At 39.3% G+C, this 16,208-nt stretch overlaps 2 protein-coding genes across 4 annotated transcripts; one reads left to right on the top strand and one right to left on the bottom strand.

Moving 5' to 3' along the window:
* Nucleotides 1-26: 26 nt before the first annotated feature.
* Nucleotides 27-4,010, bottom strand: LOC149012195 (Thioredoxin superfamily protein). 3 transcript variants are annotated; one of them, XM_089158798.1, is made up of 7 exons: nucleotides 3,921-4,010; nucleotides 3,459-3,558; nucleotides 3,052-3,171; nucleotides 2,880-2,958; nucleotides 2,214-2,300; nucleotides 1,482-1,544; nucleotides 27-1,133 (listed from the first exon to the last, which is right to left on the bottom strand). In XM_089158798.1, exons 2-7 carry the CDS (start codon nucleotides 3,512-3,514, stop codon nucleotides 1,047-1,049), a joined length of 492 nt encoding a protein of 163 aa, XP_089014924.1. In that variant the 5' UTR covers nucleotides 3,515-3,558; nucleotides 3,921-4,010; the 3' UTR covers nucleotides 27-1,046. The 3 variants fall into 3 exon arrangements, with proteins under 3 accessions (XP_089014924.1, XP_089014925.1, XP_089014926.1); XM_089158799.1 differs by lacking the exon at nucleotides 3,921-4,010 and adding an exon at nucleotides 3,750-3,777; XM_089158800.1 differs by lacking the exons at nucleotides 27-1,133; nucleotides 1,482-1,544; nucleotides 3,921-4,010 and adding an exon at nucleotides 1,551-2,079 and having other exon boundaries at nucleotides 3,459-3,743.
* LOC149012194 (bark storage protein A-like) lies at nucleotides 3,963-15,643 on the top strand. Its single transcript, XM_089158796.1, has 5 exons — nucleotides 3,963-4,335; nucleotides 5,156-5,223; nucleotides 5,852-6,007; nucleotides 6,563-6,934; nucleotides 15,037-15,643. Exons 1-5 carry the CDS (start codon nucleotides 3,963-3,965, stop codon nucleotides 15,211-15,213), a joined length of 1,146 nt encoding a protein of 381 aa, XP_089014922.1. The 3' UTR covers nucleotides 15,214-15,643.
* Nucleotides 15,644-16,208: the final 565 nt, after the last annotated feature.

The following is a 16,208-nucleotide window of genomic DNA, read 5'->3' as shown; positions in this document are numbered from 1 at the left end:
ATGGATTGAGTCCGACCCCGCCTTTCCTATTCAACAAGGAGTCCGATCCGAGGATTTAGGGAAGGTTGATTACAATTCTACCTCTACACACTGCTGGACATGCACGACATGCCGTTTGGTCCAACCATGGCTTGGTTGGTCCAGTTTATCTGGTCCGACCATATCACTATGATTTTAGTTTAGATTTTATTGTCTTCATTGTCAAGAAAAGGCAATATATAGCAGAGCATCACATCAGGAAAATCGTTCGTTAAGATTCATCTAGGCCCCAGTTGTATGAAAATGTTGTCACTGGTCCCAAATTCTTTCCCTATTACTTCTTATGGACATCTTTTCTAGACCAGGATGTGGGAATAGAAAAATAGATAACCCTGTAGTGGAAGAGAGGTATTGTCTTGAGTCTCTTGATATCCATCCCGAGCCCAAGAGCATGTAGGACAGGGACAGGGAGATGAGAGCAAGATGCTTCTTGTGTCTGCTATGCTTATGCTTAGCTTGACTGAGTCTAGTGGAATTGGAACCCACTCGGCAGCTTTGCTATTGTAGATATACTATTGACATTTACACCTGATCCTTTCTGTTGGCATAGCAAGAATTTTATAGAGATTTGTTTCAAAGGAAAGGGAACCGAAACGAAAATATCAAGGAAGTACAAATAGCTAAGCAGCATACATTGGGCAGCTCCCATGTTTGGCATAAATCTCATAATGTAATGAAAGATGAGACTTTAGGGAAGCTAGACTCCTGGTGAGAGCTCAAATTATTGTGTATTGCATAAGTAAAAGAAAACAACCAATCCTTAATCCCAGTAGTGCTCAAACTAACTGAACACTTTCTATTCAGTTTAATTCATTGTCCAACTTTCTATTCAGTTTAATTCATTGTCCAACAGATCATTAATTTACATCCGAAAATAGTCCCCATTCAGGAGCACAACCAAGTATTGTTGACAAGCAAAATACTATTTTCAGGCTCGAAGAAGTCCACACACCTTATACTCCTTGCAAAGAAAAAAAATTCTTCGATCAAGCAATTGCCAAAAGAACTCATTTGTAAGTCGACTGAGTTGTAGAGTGCATTCCATGTCGGTTGAAGTACTCCCTGAACCCATATGCACTGACATCATAATTGAACTGGAAACAAAACCGAGAGTATTACAAGTTATGACACAAAGTTTGATTGCTATAATTTTATGGGAAAAGGTTCTCTAATCTAAGGCATACACGTTTCATCCTCACTTGGATTTTTATATTATCATTGTGTGGTGAGGCCTACCCCCCCCCCCCCCCTTTTTGGGCCCGGGGTCCCCTTGGAGGAAAGGGGTGATGTTGGGTTGTTGCTGAGCACTATATATCACAAGTGCACAACATATCACAAGTGCACAAGAAGGCTATGAGCTATCTACAATTTGGTCCATCACAACACCAAAGGCGCCTTCTGAAATTTAATTGATAGAATTGCAAATGAATTTTGGAACTTACAGGCAAGACCTTGACCGAGTACTTTGTTATGTTAGGATCCACAATTCTTCCTTGATTCGCAGCCTATATATATAAAAAGGGCATCTGTTATGAGGTGTTAATTCTGATAATCAAAAGCAATGATTATAAGACTAAATGTCAACAAGACATATATCCCGGAGACCAGAATGTTGCCGCAATAACTAAAGAAGCTCCAGTTAGAAGAAAACTTGTGTACTTAAAAACTCTGTATCTGTTATCCATAAGAATAAAATGATTCCGAAATAAAATTTCTTGGGGAAGTGATCAACATTTTGAAATCAGGGGCCTGGGACCAGTTTCAAGCAATCAGCACTGCCCACCACCTATTCGTATTTGTCAAGGAGAAGAATTCTATCTGCCATTTCCTAATACCACAGGTACCACTGGGTAGGCATGCAGCAGCTGGTGAACTACTCCTGGCTAACTTCACCCCAACCCCTTCTTTACAAATGATCAATAACCAGATTTGTGAACAAAGAAACCAAATCAATTTTCAGAAATGGTTTTTGTCCCCCTTGGATAGGTATGCTCTGTAGTTGTAAGGTGTGGTTCTTGACAACTAAGGTAAAACTCGTTGCTGCATTAGAAGAACAACCATAATTCTGTTCAATAAACTAAAGCATCAAATATTGGAAAGAGAAACAATTAAAGCAGTGAAATCCCACCCTCGGGGAAAAAATTTTTATTAAGTTAAAGAAAGGAAACGCCTACTTGTTCTGGGCTGTGAAATATTTCAATGAAGGGATAGTCTTTCCTCTGCCTCGCAATACAGAATCCAGGATATTTTGGACACTCAACCTGAATAATGCCATTGGAAGAGTCAGTGGTAGAGGAAATACAAATAAACAAATTTAAGTCTAGGCATGCAATTGATGCATGTGAAAATCTTCTCTAACAATAAGATTAATGATATAAGTAAATGTGAAAAATCTAATAAGAACATGAAGTCTCCACACTATTCATGGATCACTAGGATTAGTTTGTTACAGACATTCTACTATTCAAAAACACATTGAGCTGTTCACAACTTGATTTTCAAGAGCATGCTTGTGTAAGAACACACAAAGCTGCTTACAATATTATACACATCACAGTACCATGTAAGAACACAATGCATTGCTGTGAACAACATGCTTGATTATTTATTTATTTATTGGAACTAAGTTTGGCCTGGGCCAGCCTACACGCATCTTGACTACATCTTCAGGGGTTAACTTTTTACATAAAATTTAAATATAAGGAGGGGCTTTGCCCCTAGCCCCGAAGGTATTCAAACCCTTGACCTCATAGTTATGAGGCAGTGGTCTTACCAACTGAGCAAACCCTCAAAGTTCATACTTGATTAATTTCACAGTAAACAAAGCAATGATATCGTACCCGTACAAACTTTATATGGGGATAAAACTCAGCAGCAGCTTCCTCAAGTACTTTATCAAGATGCTTTGTATAGGCACACCTGCAGATAAAATGCACATGAGGAGCCCAAAGCAGTTGAGATGAGTGTCTACATAGCAATATGTGAAAATTGGTATGGAAAAGGGTCCATTACCTGATGGTGAATGCAACAACCACGGGATGGCCTTCATGCATGAGCTGAACAAATTCGCGTTCTGATGTGAATTGAATAACCCGTGAGGGGCCAAGGTCCTTGGGGTAACCAGTATAATACCTAAAATTTGGAGGGAAGACATTGCCAAGATAAAGGAAAGCAATAGGTCTTTCCCAGAAAAGAGCACAGAAGTTTCTAGGTACATAATTCAAATACTGCTACGGAAGCATGACAAGAAATCCCATTTTTCTGGGTACTTATAGAAATGGATAAAACAACTTTCTTTGTTATCTTGATTAATCGTCTAGCTTAGAACCAAAAAAATACAGAGAAGTCCTTTAGGTGTACTAAAACCCAAGACCAGAACTGAGCATGAGACTCAGGAAGGCATCAGTATGGATACTTACTTGCTTGTTGCGCGAAGGTGACTAATCATCCGGTCGAAAAATGATGGTTCCTCCATATGGGTTCAGGAAATCTCAACGGAACCTGCTTCTGATTAGACCACTAATACACAAATTCATTAATTTTGGTACCGATTAAAGGATAGAACTATGTAAAGAAAACAGACGAAGCAGCAAGTGGAGAAATTGAGACAGATCCTTGGAATACACAGCGGCGAAGAATTCTGCAAAACCCTATTCTGAAATGCTAAAAAAAAAATAATCGGGGTTGATACAGGAAATCTCTAAACTGACCTTCAGCCTTCAGGGAAAGAGAACCCAGAAATTTCAATGAGTAAATTGAAAAGAAGAGGTTTTTTTTTATTTATTTATTTATTTTTTTTTAATAGAAAAAAAGGGTATTACACACGAGTAGCACGTTTGCAATCTGAATAAAGCTCAGAGACAAGACGGAAAACCACTTACCCAACCCCACAGCCTCACACTTCCATCAAAGCTTATCAATGGATGAATGAAGAAATGTATGTGAGCGAAACAGTGTTGCCAGAGTTAAGAGGGAAAGATTTTTTGTTTGGAAATTCTGGATTGGTGGGGAGGGTTTGGGATATTCTGATGCGACGGTGGGAATTGGTGGATCTGGATGAACTTCAGATCCTTGTGATGGGGAGAAAGAGGGTCTGTATGCTCTTGCTGTTTACGTTTATGGCGACGGCGGAGCTGCTGCGGTTGAAACATCCATTACATGGAGTGGTGGATCAAATGAACGAGAATGGTGGACCCTATTTGGGTCTGTTAATGACTTTCCCCATTGAAGAAGACGCCCTTATCTCCTCTGGCCTCTTCTTACCCAACACCGACGTCCCTTGGATTGACTTTTCCGGTAACTCTTCTCATACAACTACTAAAATACCCTTTTGATATTGAGAGTTTCTTCTTTTCATCTTCTATAACTCTTTTTTTTTAACTTTGGCAGGACATCGAGACTTTGAGAGCTTGTTATTTTTTTGTTTTAATTTATTTTTTTATTTTTTAATTGTTTAATGTTTGTCTTGAAAAAATTTTAGGAAAATCTTAGAATAAATAGCAAAAAATACATGCACCTCAAGTCAAATACTCAAACAGATCTTTTAAAATTTTTTTTACTATGCATTATGTTGGCAACTACTCTCAAGTCAACAAGAGATTAAGGATAATTTAAGAATTATGAAAATTTTATAGTAATTAAGCAAATTTTCTGTTTCTAGTTTTTCTATATTTTTCTAATTTATACATAATTATTGTTGTAAAAAGAAAATTAAAAGCATGACTCACTTTGATAAGATTCTAGGCAAAGAAAAAAATGCCTAAATCAAGTTAGGTGCAAATTCTCAATAAATATTGTTGGTGAAAATGGCATAGCAAAATTGTCTCTTTGAACTCTACTTGTAATAAAACCTTTAACTCCATGTTTGCCCTTAATAAGCCAGGAAGTCGAATTTTGCAAGTATGATTTAAATGAACCTATATGATTAGTTTCACATGAAAGTCTCATTTTTTTTCTAGTTTTCTCCTTCATTACTTACTCCTTCTGATGTTAATTTGATTCTTATTTTTATTCTTTTTCATTAACAAGTTTGTTTTTTCCTTTCTCAATAGTAAGTTTGTTCTTAATAAACAAATAATGATAAGTTTGTTTCATTTACTGTTGCAATGCTGCCTAGGGAGGAGATACAACATTGGGCGCATTGAAGGCATAGATGTGATTTACGTGATGTCAGGGGAGCAAAGGGTAGTATCACATTTCTTTTATCTTTGCTAGTTATTAATGTTGAGGTGCTATGAGATTGTCCACTTGTCTCAATTTAGATCGTACGTCATAGTTGAATTGAAATAAGGAAAATTTTATCTCTACCCTAAACTTAGGAAAAACATCATTTGTTGTGCACAGAAGTACACATATATGCCAAGTAACTAGCTGAGATTTAAAGCTTGATTTCAAATTTAAAAAGTTCACAACAGTCTTGTAATTTCTTTGCTTTCTCAATCAGTTATTTGGCATAAATGTGTCCTGTTATACACAGTAGATTATCTTTTTCCTTAAACTTATCTTGAAAAAGTGAACTATTAAATTGAAAATTATAGTACGACTATTTTGAAATATCAAGAGAGAATGAGAAATAATAGTTTACTTCTAGGGATGAGAGGTAATAGTTTTGATAGGGGAGTTAGTGTAAATAGAGAGTAAGAATAGGGGAGAATATAAATTTTCTCTTGAAACAATCCATTTCCAAAAGTTGAATAAAAAAATATCTTTACTTATACAAGGATGTTGTTTTGGACACTTAACTATGACCATTTGATTATGGAAACATTGCATAATAATAATTAACCATGTATTGTCTTTATGATGTTTGCAGTTAAACGCAGGCGTAACGGTGCAAACTCTAGTCGATATTTTTGAAATTAGAGGAATTATACATTACGGAATTGCTGGTAGTACCAATGATTCATTGTCGTTTGGCGATGTGAGCATCCTCAAATACGTAGCCTATACTAGTTCTTGGAAATGGATGGTAGGTAATAAAAGCTCCAAAACCAGCCAAAGTGCATAAATTAGTTATATTAAGACCTTAATTAATGGCTTTAGTGATTAACTTTTATGAGGAACTTATGCATACTCCCTTAGCTTTGCAAACTATAATGTTTACCCTCAAATATTTTTCCTATTATGCTTACACCCCCCAATGTTTCAAATTATAAATCAACTGCTCCGCTGCTATTAGATTAGTGGGGTAAAATGATGGCTCAACATCCACTACATTTTCAAAATTCTCTATTGCCTTTCTTTAACCCTCAAACATAATTCAATTTTCAAAGAAAACAATAGAAGTGGGGAGGGTAAAAATCAATAATAACTGACTTTGAAGTATTATTATTTTTTTTTTTTCAATTTTTTCTCAATCATAAGAACATTCATCAAGGAAGAATATGTCTTCTTTCTATTTAAAACTAACAATGTTACGCATCAGAGGTATATTTATAATAGAAAAAACTTTTGGTGGTGTAATCGTAATATTTTCAAACATAAGGGTGTACATGTAATTTGCTCATTTATTTTTGCTACTCAGGAATGTATGTCTGAAAAAGTGGAGTCACCGGAGTTAAGTTTTGGGGCCTACAATTTTCCGGCGAAGGGAAAGAACCTATTAGCTAAGGTGGAGTTCCAAAAGGAGCAGTTCTACTCAACTGGGCATCCAGTGGAAGAGGTTTTCTGGGTGGAGATTGAGCCGACATGGTTCGACATTGCCGGATTGCTGAAGGGGATGGAGTTGAAACGATGTGTGAATGAAACATACTGCTTGCCAAATACCCCAAAAGTGCAGTATGGATTGAGAGGTTCAACGGCTGATATATTCCTTGACAATGCTGCATACCGTGAGTTTCTTTTTAACCAATTTGGGGTCTCAACTGTGGATGAAGAGAGTGACGCTGTTGTGAAGGTCAGTTAATCTAACTTCCAACTCATTTTTAGATAGATTTTTTTTTTAGTTATTAGTTAAATTCTTAATTTATTAATAACAATCACGGAAGATGGAAGTGCTGATCTTCTCTACCTAGCGGTTTGTTGGAATTTTATCAAAAATGGACCATTTATTTCCCTTAGATGAAAGAGATATATCCATCGGGCACATCCAATGGTTCGCATTAAGTTAAAAAAAAAATAAAAAAAAAAAAAAAAAACTTCTCAATTTTGCCTCAATCTTTAAGATGTGACTGATGGACATGTGTCTTTTATCCAAAGGGAAATGAAAATGGATGGTTTAGAAATAGACCTAATAAAATTCTGTTGTTTGTCCTCCCATTCTTCCACCCTTACAAATGGGCATGTCCATGCATGTACCATAGTCAAGCTTGTGGCAGATGAGGGTAGAAGGATGGTGGGGATAGAGCTTCGGTGCTGCGCAATTAATGCGTTGAACGGCATACGATGATGATGGAATGATTGGTCGAGGTTGAAATTTCGACAATTGTTTTTTTTTTTTTTTTTTTGAACTTTTTGAAACATACCTACTTAGAACAAAAAAAAAAAAAAAAAAAAAAAAAATAAAAAAAATTACATGCCTTACATGCAAAATGAGTGGTTGAGATTTTGACCTCGACTATTTGGTTTGATTGTGGCCATACGTAGTTCAGTGTTGTGCATTAAATGCACAGCTTTGAAGTTGAACCCAAATAGATGGACACGCTATCTAGATAGAGAGAATTTGGACTCAACATCTCTCTGTCAAGAGGTGTGGCCCCTACAAGTAAATGAAAATACATTTTTTTTTTTTTTTGGTAAACAACAGATTTATTCCAACCAGGCAGGGAGTGGGGAGGAATAAAGTTCCACCAACCACGAAGTGGAAGACGGCCATTCTTTCGGGCCCGAAACCGAAAGGGCCTTCCTGGCTAAGAGATCAGCTATTACATTAGATCTCCTAGGGATATGGGTAGGGATACAATGAATGAAGTTATCCATTAAGTAATGAATATCTTGGATCAATGGCTCCACTACCAATGGGGGTTGAACCTCACCTTCAAGATACCTGATTAGTTGCTTACAGTCAGATTCAATAAGAATCGACTCATAACCACTAGCAAGTGCCTCCAATAATCCTGCTCTAAAAGCGATAATTTCTCCTTCTTCAGCTGAATTATAATGTCCCGGTATCGATGAAGCACCCAAAAGTTTGCCTTCGGCATCTCGAATAATGATGCCGGCCCCACCTGCCTTTGTGCTTTCAACCCATGATGCATCGGTGTTGACTTTCACAAAACCCAATGGAGGAGGTTTCCAAATCAACCGCATTGTTTCTTCACATTCAATCCCCAAGTCCGAAGTTGGATTGACTTGTTTTTGAATGTCCCAAAACTCTTTCAAGGAATAGGTCGCCTTGTCAATTACTTCGTGTGGTGTCCAACTCCTATCACCCATGATTCGATCATTCCTAGCTTTCCATAACCACCATACTACAAAGGAACAAAGACTTTTCATAATTTCTGCATCCCTCTTACCCAGTTTGCTGAATTCTTTCCAGATAGAGATCCATTCTTGAAGAGTTCTACATTTATCCTCCGAGATTCTCCAAGAGAGGGAAGACCCAAACCATACACTCCTTGCAAACGGACAGTGAAGTAGGACATGGGGTGTTGTTTCCTCTTCTAAACCGCATTCTCCACATAATGTATCTACCCCGATCTTCTTGGCAAGTAAGTTGGATGTTGTTGCTAGACATTCATTACAAGCTCTCCATAGAAAATTTCTGATTTTTGGCCAGGTTTTGCACTTCCAAATCTCTTGCCAATGTTCCTTCCTCAACTCATCCCAGCTATGAGTTTTAGATGTAGAAGGTGAATTCTTTTCCTCATCCTCTTGATGTTGTACTAGTACTTTATATGCACTCTTCACTGAGAACCTTCCATCTCTACTGCAGCCCCATACTAGTGCATCTTCATTAGGAAACAATGCCAACTTGATATTGAAGATTGCATTGGCCTCCTCTGGAGAGAACCATCTAATGATTTCTGTACTGTTCCAAGTTCTTGACTGTTGATCTATCAAATCTGCCACAGTTGAAATCCCACAGTCATCATGCTTTATAGTATGGACTTTGAAATCCTTAAGTGTAGGAATCCAAGGGTCTGCCCAAACATCAATATGGTCTCCCTTACCAATTTTCCAAATCAACCCTTTCTTGAGTACTTCTCTACCTTCAATGATACTTCTCCATGCCCATGATGGATTGTTGCCCATACTTGCCTTCAAAAAAGTGGTTTTTGGGAAATAAATCTGCTTAAGGAATTGGGCCCAACATGCATCCGGTTGAGAGAGAAGTCTCCACGCTACCTTACTTAGTAGAGCTTTGTTGTGCATTAGAGGATCTTTAAAACCCACTCCCCCCTTGGCCTTTTCTTTGCACAATCTTTTCCAAGACATCCAGTGGATTTTTGCCTTTTCTTTTGTCCCTCCCCAAAAGAATCTTGCCGCCCGAGCTTTGACCTTTTTGTGAATTGAGTTTGGGATCTTAAAATGAGAGGTGGCATAGATAGAGGATGGTAGAGCCACAGCTTTCAAGAGTACTTCCCGGCTAGGTTGATTGAGTAGTTTGTGAGTCCATCCTTGGAAGCGACTTTCCGCTTTATCACTAAGTGAGTGAAATAAAGCTACCTTAGATATCCCAAAATCTGTTGGAAGTCCTAGGTATTTGGTTGGCCCTTCTCCATAAGAGACTTTTAGAATTTTTGAGAACCACCGCTTCACTCTTTGCAATGTATTGGGGCTGAAGCATACATTTGACTTCTTGTAATTTATCGCTTGGCCGGAAGCTTTGCAATAGGCCTTGATCCCTTCTTTCAAAGCATGGACACTTTTCAAATTTACTTCAGAGAAGATTACACAGTCATCTGCAAACATCAAGTGTGTGAGTGGATCCGTTCTGCCTTTTATGCGAATGCCTCGAATATCACCCCTTCTCTCTCCAAGTGTAATCATCTGAGTTAAGCCTTGTGAACATATGACAAAGAGTGCTGGTGATAATGGATCTCCTTGCCTTAGACCTCTTTCCGGTGTAACCAAAAATCTCTCAGATCCATTAATCAAAAAAGAGTATCTCACAGAGGATAGTACATTTAATATTAAATCAACAAATCTAATATTAAATCCCAACTGAGTAAGAATGGCTGCAACATACCTCCACTCAACTCTATCATATGCTCTCTTCATGTCCAATTTTAGTGCCATCATTGCCTTCTTGCCTTTCTTCTTCTTTCTTATGAAATGGAAAGCTTCATGTGCCATAAATACATTATCTGAGATGAGGCGATCCTTCACAAATGCCGACTGTGCGGAGGGGACAATATCAGGTAACAAAGAGTGGAGTCTGGATGCTAGCACTTTGGTGGCCACCTTCACTGCTACGCTGCATAGACTTATAGGTCTGAAATCCTCCACTATTTCGGGTGCTTCCTTCTTTGGTATTAAGCATACCAGGGTGTCATTCGTGCCCTCAGGGAGGAAACCTGATGAGAAAAAATCACAAACAAATTTAAACAGCTCATCATGGGTAAGCTCCCAGAATCTCTGGAAAAATAGAGGAGGGAACCCATCAATTCCCGGACTTTTCAAGGGACCCATAGCATACAAGGCACACCTTACCTCTTCTATGGTAGGGACTGCAAGTAACATGGAGTTTTGTTCCTCAGAAACTTTTGGGGTAATACCTTGAAGCACACAATGGAGATCTTTATCCTCGACTTCTTCAGAAGTGAAGAGAGTGTGGTAGTATACTTCAAAAAGGCTATAAATATTCTCCTCATTAGAACACCATTCTCCTTCTTCATTCTTGATTTTAAAGACCCGGTTGTGTCTTCTCCTCGCCACAGCTGTAGCATGAAAGAATGAGGTGTTTTTCTCACCATCTTGGAGCCATTCAATTCTTGATTTTTGTCTCCAGAAGGTCTCCTCACAAGCCAGGAGCTGTTCCAATTCTGTGGCCACTTGATTCTCTTTGAGCTGAGATGCTTCATGTACTAGGTTGCCTTGTAATTGAGATAGCTCCTTTTTGAGTTTTTCAATTTGCGAATGGATATTTCCAAAAGAATTTCGATTCCATTCTTTGAGTTCTTCTTGGCACCACTCTAGTTTCTGAAACAACAATGAAGGAGGTGGAGTGTTTGGTTCTCTTTGCCATGCCCTTTTAACTACAGCCTCACAATTTGGATTCTTCAACCACATAGCTTCAAATCGAAACGGACGTGGACCTCTCCTTGGTTTTCCATTCGAGTCTATCACCAAAGGGGCATGATCAGAAGAAATTGCAGCCTCTACAAACACTGTTGTTTCTGAAAAATTACATAGCCATTCAGAATTGCCAAAAGCTCTGTCTAATTTGATTCTAATGTTACCTGCACCAAGCCTCTTATTACTCCATGTGTATGCTGCACCATGTGAGCCCAAGTCTTTAAAACCACAGTCATTTACCATTTCTTGAAATTGCCAGACATCTTTGCTTCCTGTACATGCACCACCACTTTTTTCCTGCCAAGAGAGAAATGAATTAAAGTCACCTGCACAGAGCCAATTCCCTTGTCTGCCTTCGCTCAATTTCCTTAATGCCCCCCATACTTTCTTTCTTCTATGTTTTTTTGGATCCCCATAGACTAAAGTCAGAAATGATTTCTTTTTCTTGTAAGAAATAATGCAATCAATCATTCTTCTGTTAGACTCTATTATTTCCATTTGCACATCACCATTCCAAAATAATGCCAAACCCCCTGCAGTTTTGATAGGATCCACTGTCACACTACAATCCATTCCAATTTTCCTCCTGATTCTGTCTATTTCATTTGTACTAACCTTGGTTTCCATCAAGAACAAAATATCTGGTTTCCATTTTTTGGTGAGATTTAAGAGAGCTCGAACTGAAGGGGGACTCGCCAAACCCCCGCAGCGGTCCCAAGAAATTATAATCATGGTGACCCGTGATGCTTGGTCTCCACCACGCACCACGGGGGTAATCTGTAAAAAATGACCTTCACCTCCTCTTGCTCCTGTTCACAATGATAGTCTATCTCTTGAACACCTTTCCTTTTTTTCTTATTTGTAATCCCTATTGCCATATCCATCTCTGTCTGAATATCATTCTCACTCTGTAGAGAGAGTGGTTTTTGAAAATTACCCTCAGTTGTGATGGAGGGACCAACGGTCAAAATTTGATTTTTGGCTGGTAGGCTCAGGTTGTGCATAAGAGAATGGGTTTCAGGGCTGTGGGTATAGTTTTGGTAGAGGGAGATAGGTAAATTAGCTAATAAATGTGTTTGGTTTTGGTTATATGGGCTAGATGGCATGGATTGCAGATTAGGGGACGGTGGATTTATGATTGGGGGCTGGTGTGGTGAGTTACATGGGCTTGGGCTTGTGGGTATGGGATTTGGATTTAGTTGGGACTGATTGGGTATTGTTTGGAAAGTAGGAGGATTTAAAAGAGAGATTGACTCTAGGGTTGGGAGAAGAGAAGATAAGAGGCGGTGGATATCAGGGTTTAAAATGGATGTAGCCGCTTCAGAGGAGAGAGAAAAGCAATTACCTGCATTTGGAGCAGTCGTTGCAGAGGAGAGAGAAAAGCCATTACCCGCACTTGGAGCTTGAACGAACTCTGCAATTTTTTGCAGGATAGGTGTTGGATCATTGGTAGAGGTCGATGGTGCAGAAGAGGTGTTCTCCTTGAGCGATTGTGGTCCCAAGTGCAGATCGTGTGAGAGAGAATCAAAGATTTGCCCCACTGGCACCAAGGACGCCGTGTCAGAGGTGGTCGGCAACGTGTTTACTGCTCCTTCACCGCTGCAAGTATTTTTTTCCGGGGCCTTCTTTGAGTTCTTCCGCCGGAAATGTGCTGACTGGCCATAGTGAAGCGAGACAGCCTTCTCGATCAGTCTCTTATCAGGTGAGATTGCTCGCAGATTAGGGCCTATTCTGCTATGGATTCGGCGCTGATGTGGATTGGCATATAAATTTGGGCATCTTTCTTCTTCATGCCCTAACACCCCGCATTCATAGCAATACATTGGAAGTCTCTCCCATTTCACCATGATTTTAGCCACCGAACCCGATCTTCTTCTCGCTGGAATTGTTGATTTCAGAGGTGTTCTGTGATCGATGGTAAGTCGGCATCGGAAATAGCAGAGGTTCTCTCCAAACTGTGTGCCTTGTATGATCATCCCTCTTCCTGGTTCTCCAAGCAGAGCCGCGAGTTGGAAACCGAATTCTAGATTAAGCAAGTCGGTTGGGATTTCATGGAGTTGGCACCAGAAGTCGATGTGTGTAAAAGCCCATTGTTTATCTGCTCTCCATGGTTCCAGCATAAGCATGTTGCCGCCGACGCTCCAAGGTGATTCTTCGATGACATTGTACATATCTTGAATGTGTTCGAATTGGAATTTATACTGATCTCCCTTCATTTGTGTAATCTCCAATGATTTTACAGGGTTCCAAGCTCTGGGAAGTGCTTCAAAAACTGCTTGTCTACGGTAGGGTTTCCCTGTTAGCACCCATCCCACTAGCGTATTTCCATTTCCTTCTTGAGCATTATCTTCGAATTCATCTGGCACGTCTATGCCTTCGTCATCGGAGAGGATAATTTCTGAGTTAGCATCTGTAGCTGCCTGATATGTTGATTCTTGTCCACGGCCTCTTCCTCTCCCTCTACCACGTCCTGGGGTCATACTTAGCCCTGCTTGTAGATAGAGGATTGCTGGGATACTTTCAAAAAATTGTGAACAAAAACTCCGTTCCAATGGTATTCACCGAATATCAGAAGCTCACTCTGAGAAGAAGAGACTTACTCTTGCAGAAGGGGTATATTCAGTGCCTTCTAGAAGTAGACACTAAACTGAAAGTTGAAAAAATCACTCACAGGGGAGGAGATGACGATCGGAAAAAAGTTAGAACATACCCTTAGACTCATCATAAAGGAAAAGATTCTACCACCATGGGTGGGCAAACTCTTTTTCTTCTTTTTCCCTTGTTGTCAATGAGAGTCATCATTCTCCTACTCTAGCATTCTGATGTGTCCATCCTCTTTCAAGATTTGTGAGCCATCTGGCTTTATTTTTTATAGTTTCACAGCTCCTGCAACTCTACATTTGGAATAGTTCCTACTGTGTGCCCATGTTGGTTCTTTCTTTTTGCCACGGAGAGCCCTAGGACGCTTGATAGTTTAGGCCGATGCCCTTTCAACTCCAGGAATTGTTATAGTGTATGTTTCCTTGAGAAGCCTTAGCTTGTGATCAAGCTAATATTCCTACACTCTGTTGGCAAGCTTCTCGTTTATAGGCAAGCAATAATTCTTATTGTAATTGTACCTTTGATTAGAGAGAGAGTTGACGAATGAATATTTGCATGGGTCAAACTCCAGAGAGACTCATGGGAATGTTGGCATGCATTAAACTCCTAGATGAAAAAGGTTCAGATCTATTAGACCCTTAGGAATAGAGGGGATAGATCCCTGCCATACATATCTGCAAATCCACCTCTAAGATATAGGACCTACAGGTTACGTATACTTACTATTAGTCCTTATGCTCCCTTGGGACTAGTGGATCCCACCTCCAAATGGTGGAGTTCTTTTTCTCCTTATGAGTAATAGGAATAAAGTTCTCTCTCGGGGAATGAATCACCTTCATGCGGATTCTCTCCACTCAAGTGCCCGTCTTTCCATCCATCCCCCCTCCCCCTTCTTCCTCACATCTAGGCCTGTCCGTGAATCACGGATACGCTTGTGTCAAGCCCTTTTATAAGGGTTAAAACATGGGAATACAGCCCGCTTGAGTGCAGATGATCTAAATCCGAACCACCCACACACAGACTCCGAGGGTGAAATAAACACACTACCCCCATGATGTCAATGCATGTAATCTCATTAGTCCTTGGGCATGTCAGGTTCACTCCTTCCACGAACAAAACCACCCTTAATACTATCATTTGAAATTAATGAGTTATGTTATGAATTAAGGAGTTACTAACATTATGTATATGGTTTTACTGATTGATATCCGGAAACAGACAGCAAAGTCAGCTGGAGTGCCGTGTATTGTTTTCAGAGGAGTATCAGATTTAGCAGGAGGAGGAGGCAATTTGTCATCCACAAGCTTCCTTTCTTTGGCGGCTTTTAATGCCTTCAGTGTTGCAGTGGAATTCATAAAATTGATTGCCATTGATGAAACCCTAGAACTCAGCTAAGAACAAAAGTGAGCGAATACTCGTAATTACAACATTTGTACCAGTAAGGTGATGATCATGATGTGATGTTTTTCTTTCTTTCTTTCTTTTTTTCTTTTTTTTTCTTTTTTTCTTTTTTTCTTGGTCTACGTAAAACCATTGGGTCTGATTTTCTTGTAAAATTAAATGGAACTCCATAACCAACTCTCCCTCCGATGCTTAAATTAGTCCTTGTAAGAAACAACGGAGAAGTGTGATTCAACCTCATTTCGTTTGATGGTTGTTCTGTTGGGCAACATAGGTATATGTTGTCATTGTTAGCAACCACACGCTTAATAGGAGGGGTTGGAATTGTTTGTTAGCGTTCAAAAGTTTCGAAAAAGCCCTGGCAACTTAAGTGTAACTTCAGAAGTTTTGGGTTTTACTATGAAAGGCAGACCCACACTGGGGCCATGGACCCCTCGTTTTTTTAAATTTTGATAAATTTCTTTGACTTTTTCAGTTTTTTGTCTTCCCATATGTGAAATATCATTATTGGTCTAAGGGTGTCAATTTGGTACCGAAACCTTTTACCGATACCCAAACCGCACATAGTACCAAACGGTTTCAAAATGCAGTATGGTTTGTACAGACGAATTTGGGTATTTGGTACGGTATGATTTTAGTATAAAGTATTATACCATCAATATGTACCGTATACCATACCGAAATCGAATTTCGTACCAAATTTTGTACCATATTCGAGGGTTTATTTGTGCAATTTACTCGTTAGGGTTATAACCCTAAACCTAAACGTTTAGCACTTTCTTTTGCCTTTACTCTTTAGAGAGAATTAGAGTTCTTCCTTCTTCCTTCTTCGATTCCTCTCTGTCTCTGTGTTCCAAAATCCAGGCTTCCAACATTAGGCCAAACTGTGCGAAGTTGAGCAACTAATCACTGAGCCATCAGCCATGTGAGCCTTCTTCGTCTTGTCTCCTACTCTTCTCTTCTTCGAGATTTTGGCTTCGACTACAAGT

This window comes from Hakea prostrata, chromosome 6, assembly GCF_041222555.1.
Source record: "Hakea prostrata isolate BN-2017 chromosome 6, UWA_Hpros_2, whole genome shotgun sequence".
In the NCBI taxonomy this organism is placed as follows: domain Eukaryota; kingdom Viridiplantae; phylum Streptophyta; class Magnoliopsida; order Proteales; family Proteaceae; genus Hakea; species Hakea prostrata.
The sequence above is the reverse complement of the archived record's forward strand: the minus strand, read 5'-3'. Positions and strand labels throughout refer to the sequence as shown.

What these genes read in the sequence shown, in the direction of transcription:
- LOC149012195 (XM_089158798.1), bottom strand. Translation starts at nt 3,514, where the DNA reads ATGGAGGAACCATCATTTTTCGACCGGATGATTAGTCACCTTCGCGCA. An exon ending in TATTTCACAGCCCAGAACAA is followed by an intron (nt 1,545 to 2,213) that starts GTAGGCGTTTCC and finishes TTATATATATAG; the next exon opens with GCTGCGAATCAAGGAAGAAT. An exon ending in ACTCGGTCAAGGTCTTGCCT is followed by an intron (nt 1,134 to 1,481) that starts GTAAGTTCCAAA and finishes TTTTGTTTCCAG; the next exon opens with TTCAATTATGATGTCAGTGC.
- LOC149012194 (XM_089158796.1), top strand. Translation starts at nt 3,963, where the DNA reads ATGAATGAAGAAATGTATGTGAGCGAAACAGTGTTGCCAGAGTTAAGA. An exon ending in TGATGTCAGGGGAGCAAAGG is followed by an intron (nt 5,224 to 5,851) that starts GTAGTATCACAT and finishes TGATGTTTGCAG; the next exon opens with TTAAACGCAGGCGTAACGGT. An exon ending in AGAGTGACGCTGTTGTGAAG is followed by an intron (nt 6,935 to 15,036) that starts GTCAGTTAATCT and finishes ATCCGGAAACAG; the next exon opens with ACAGCAAAGTCAGCTGGAGT.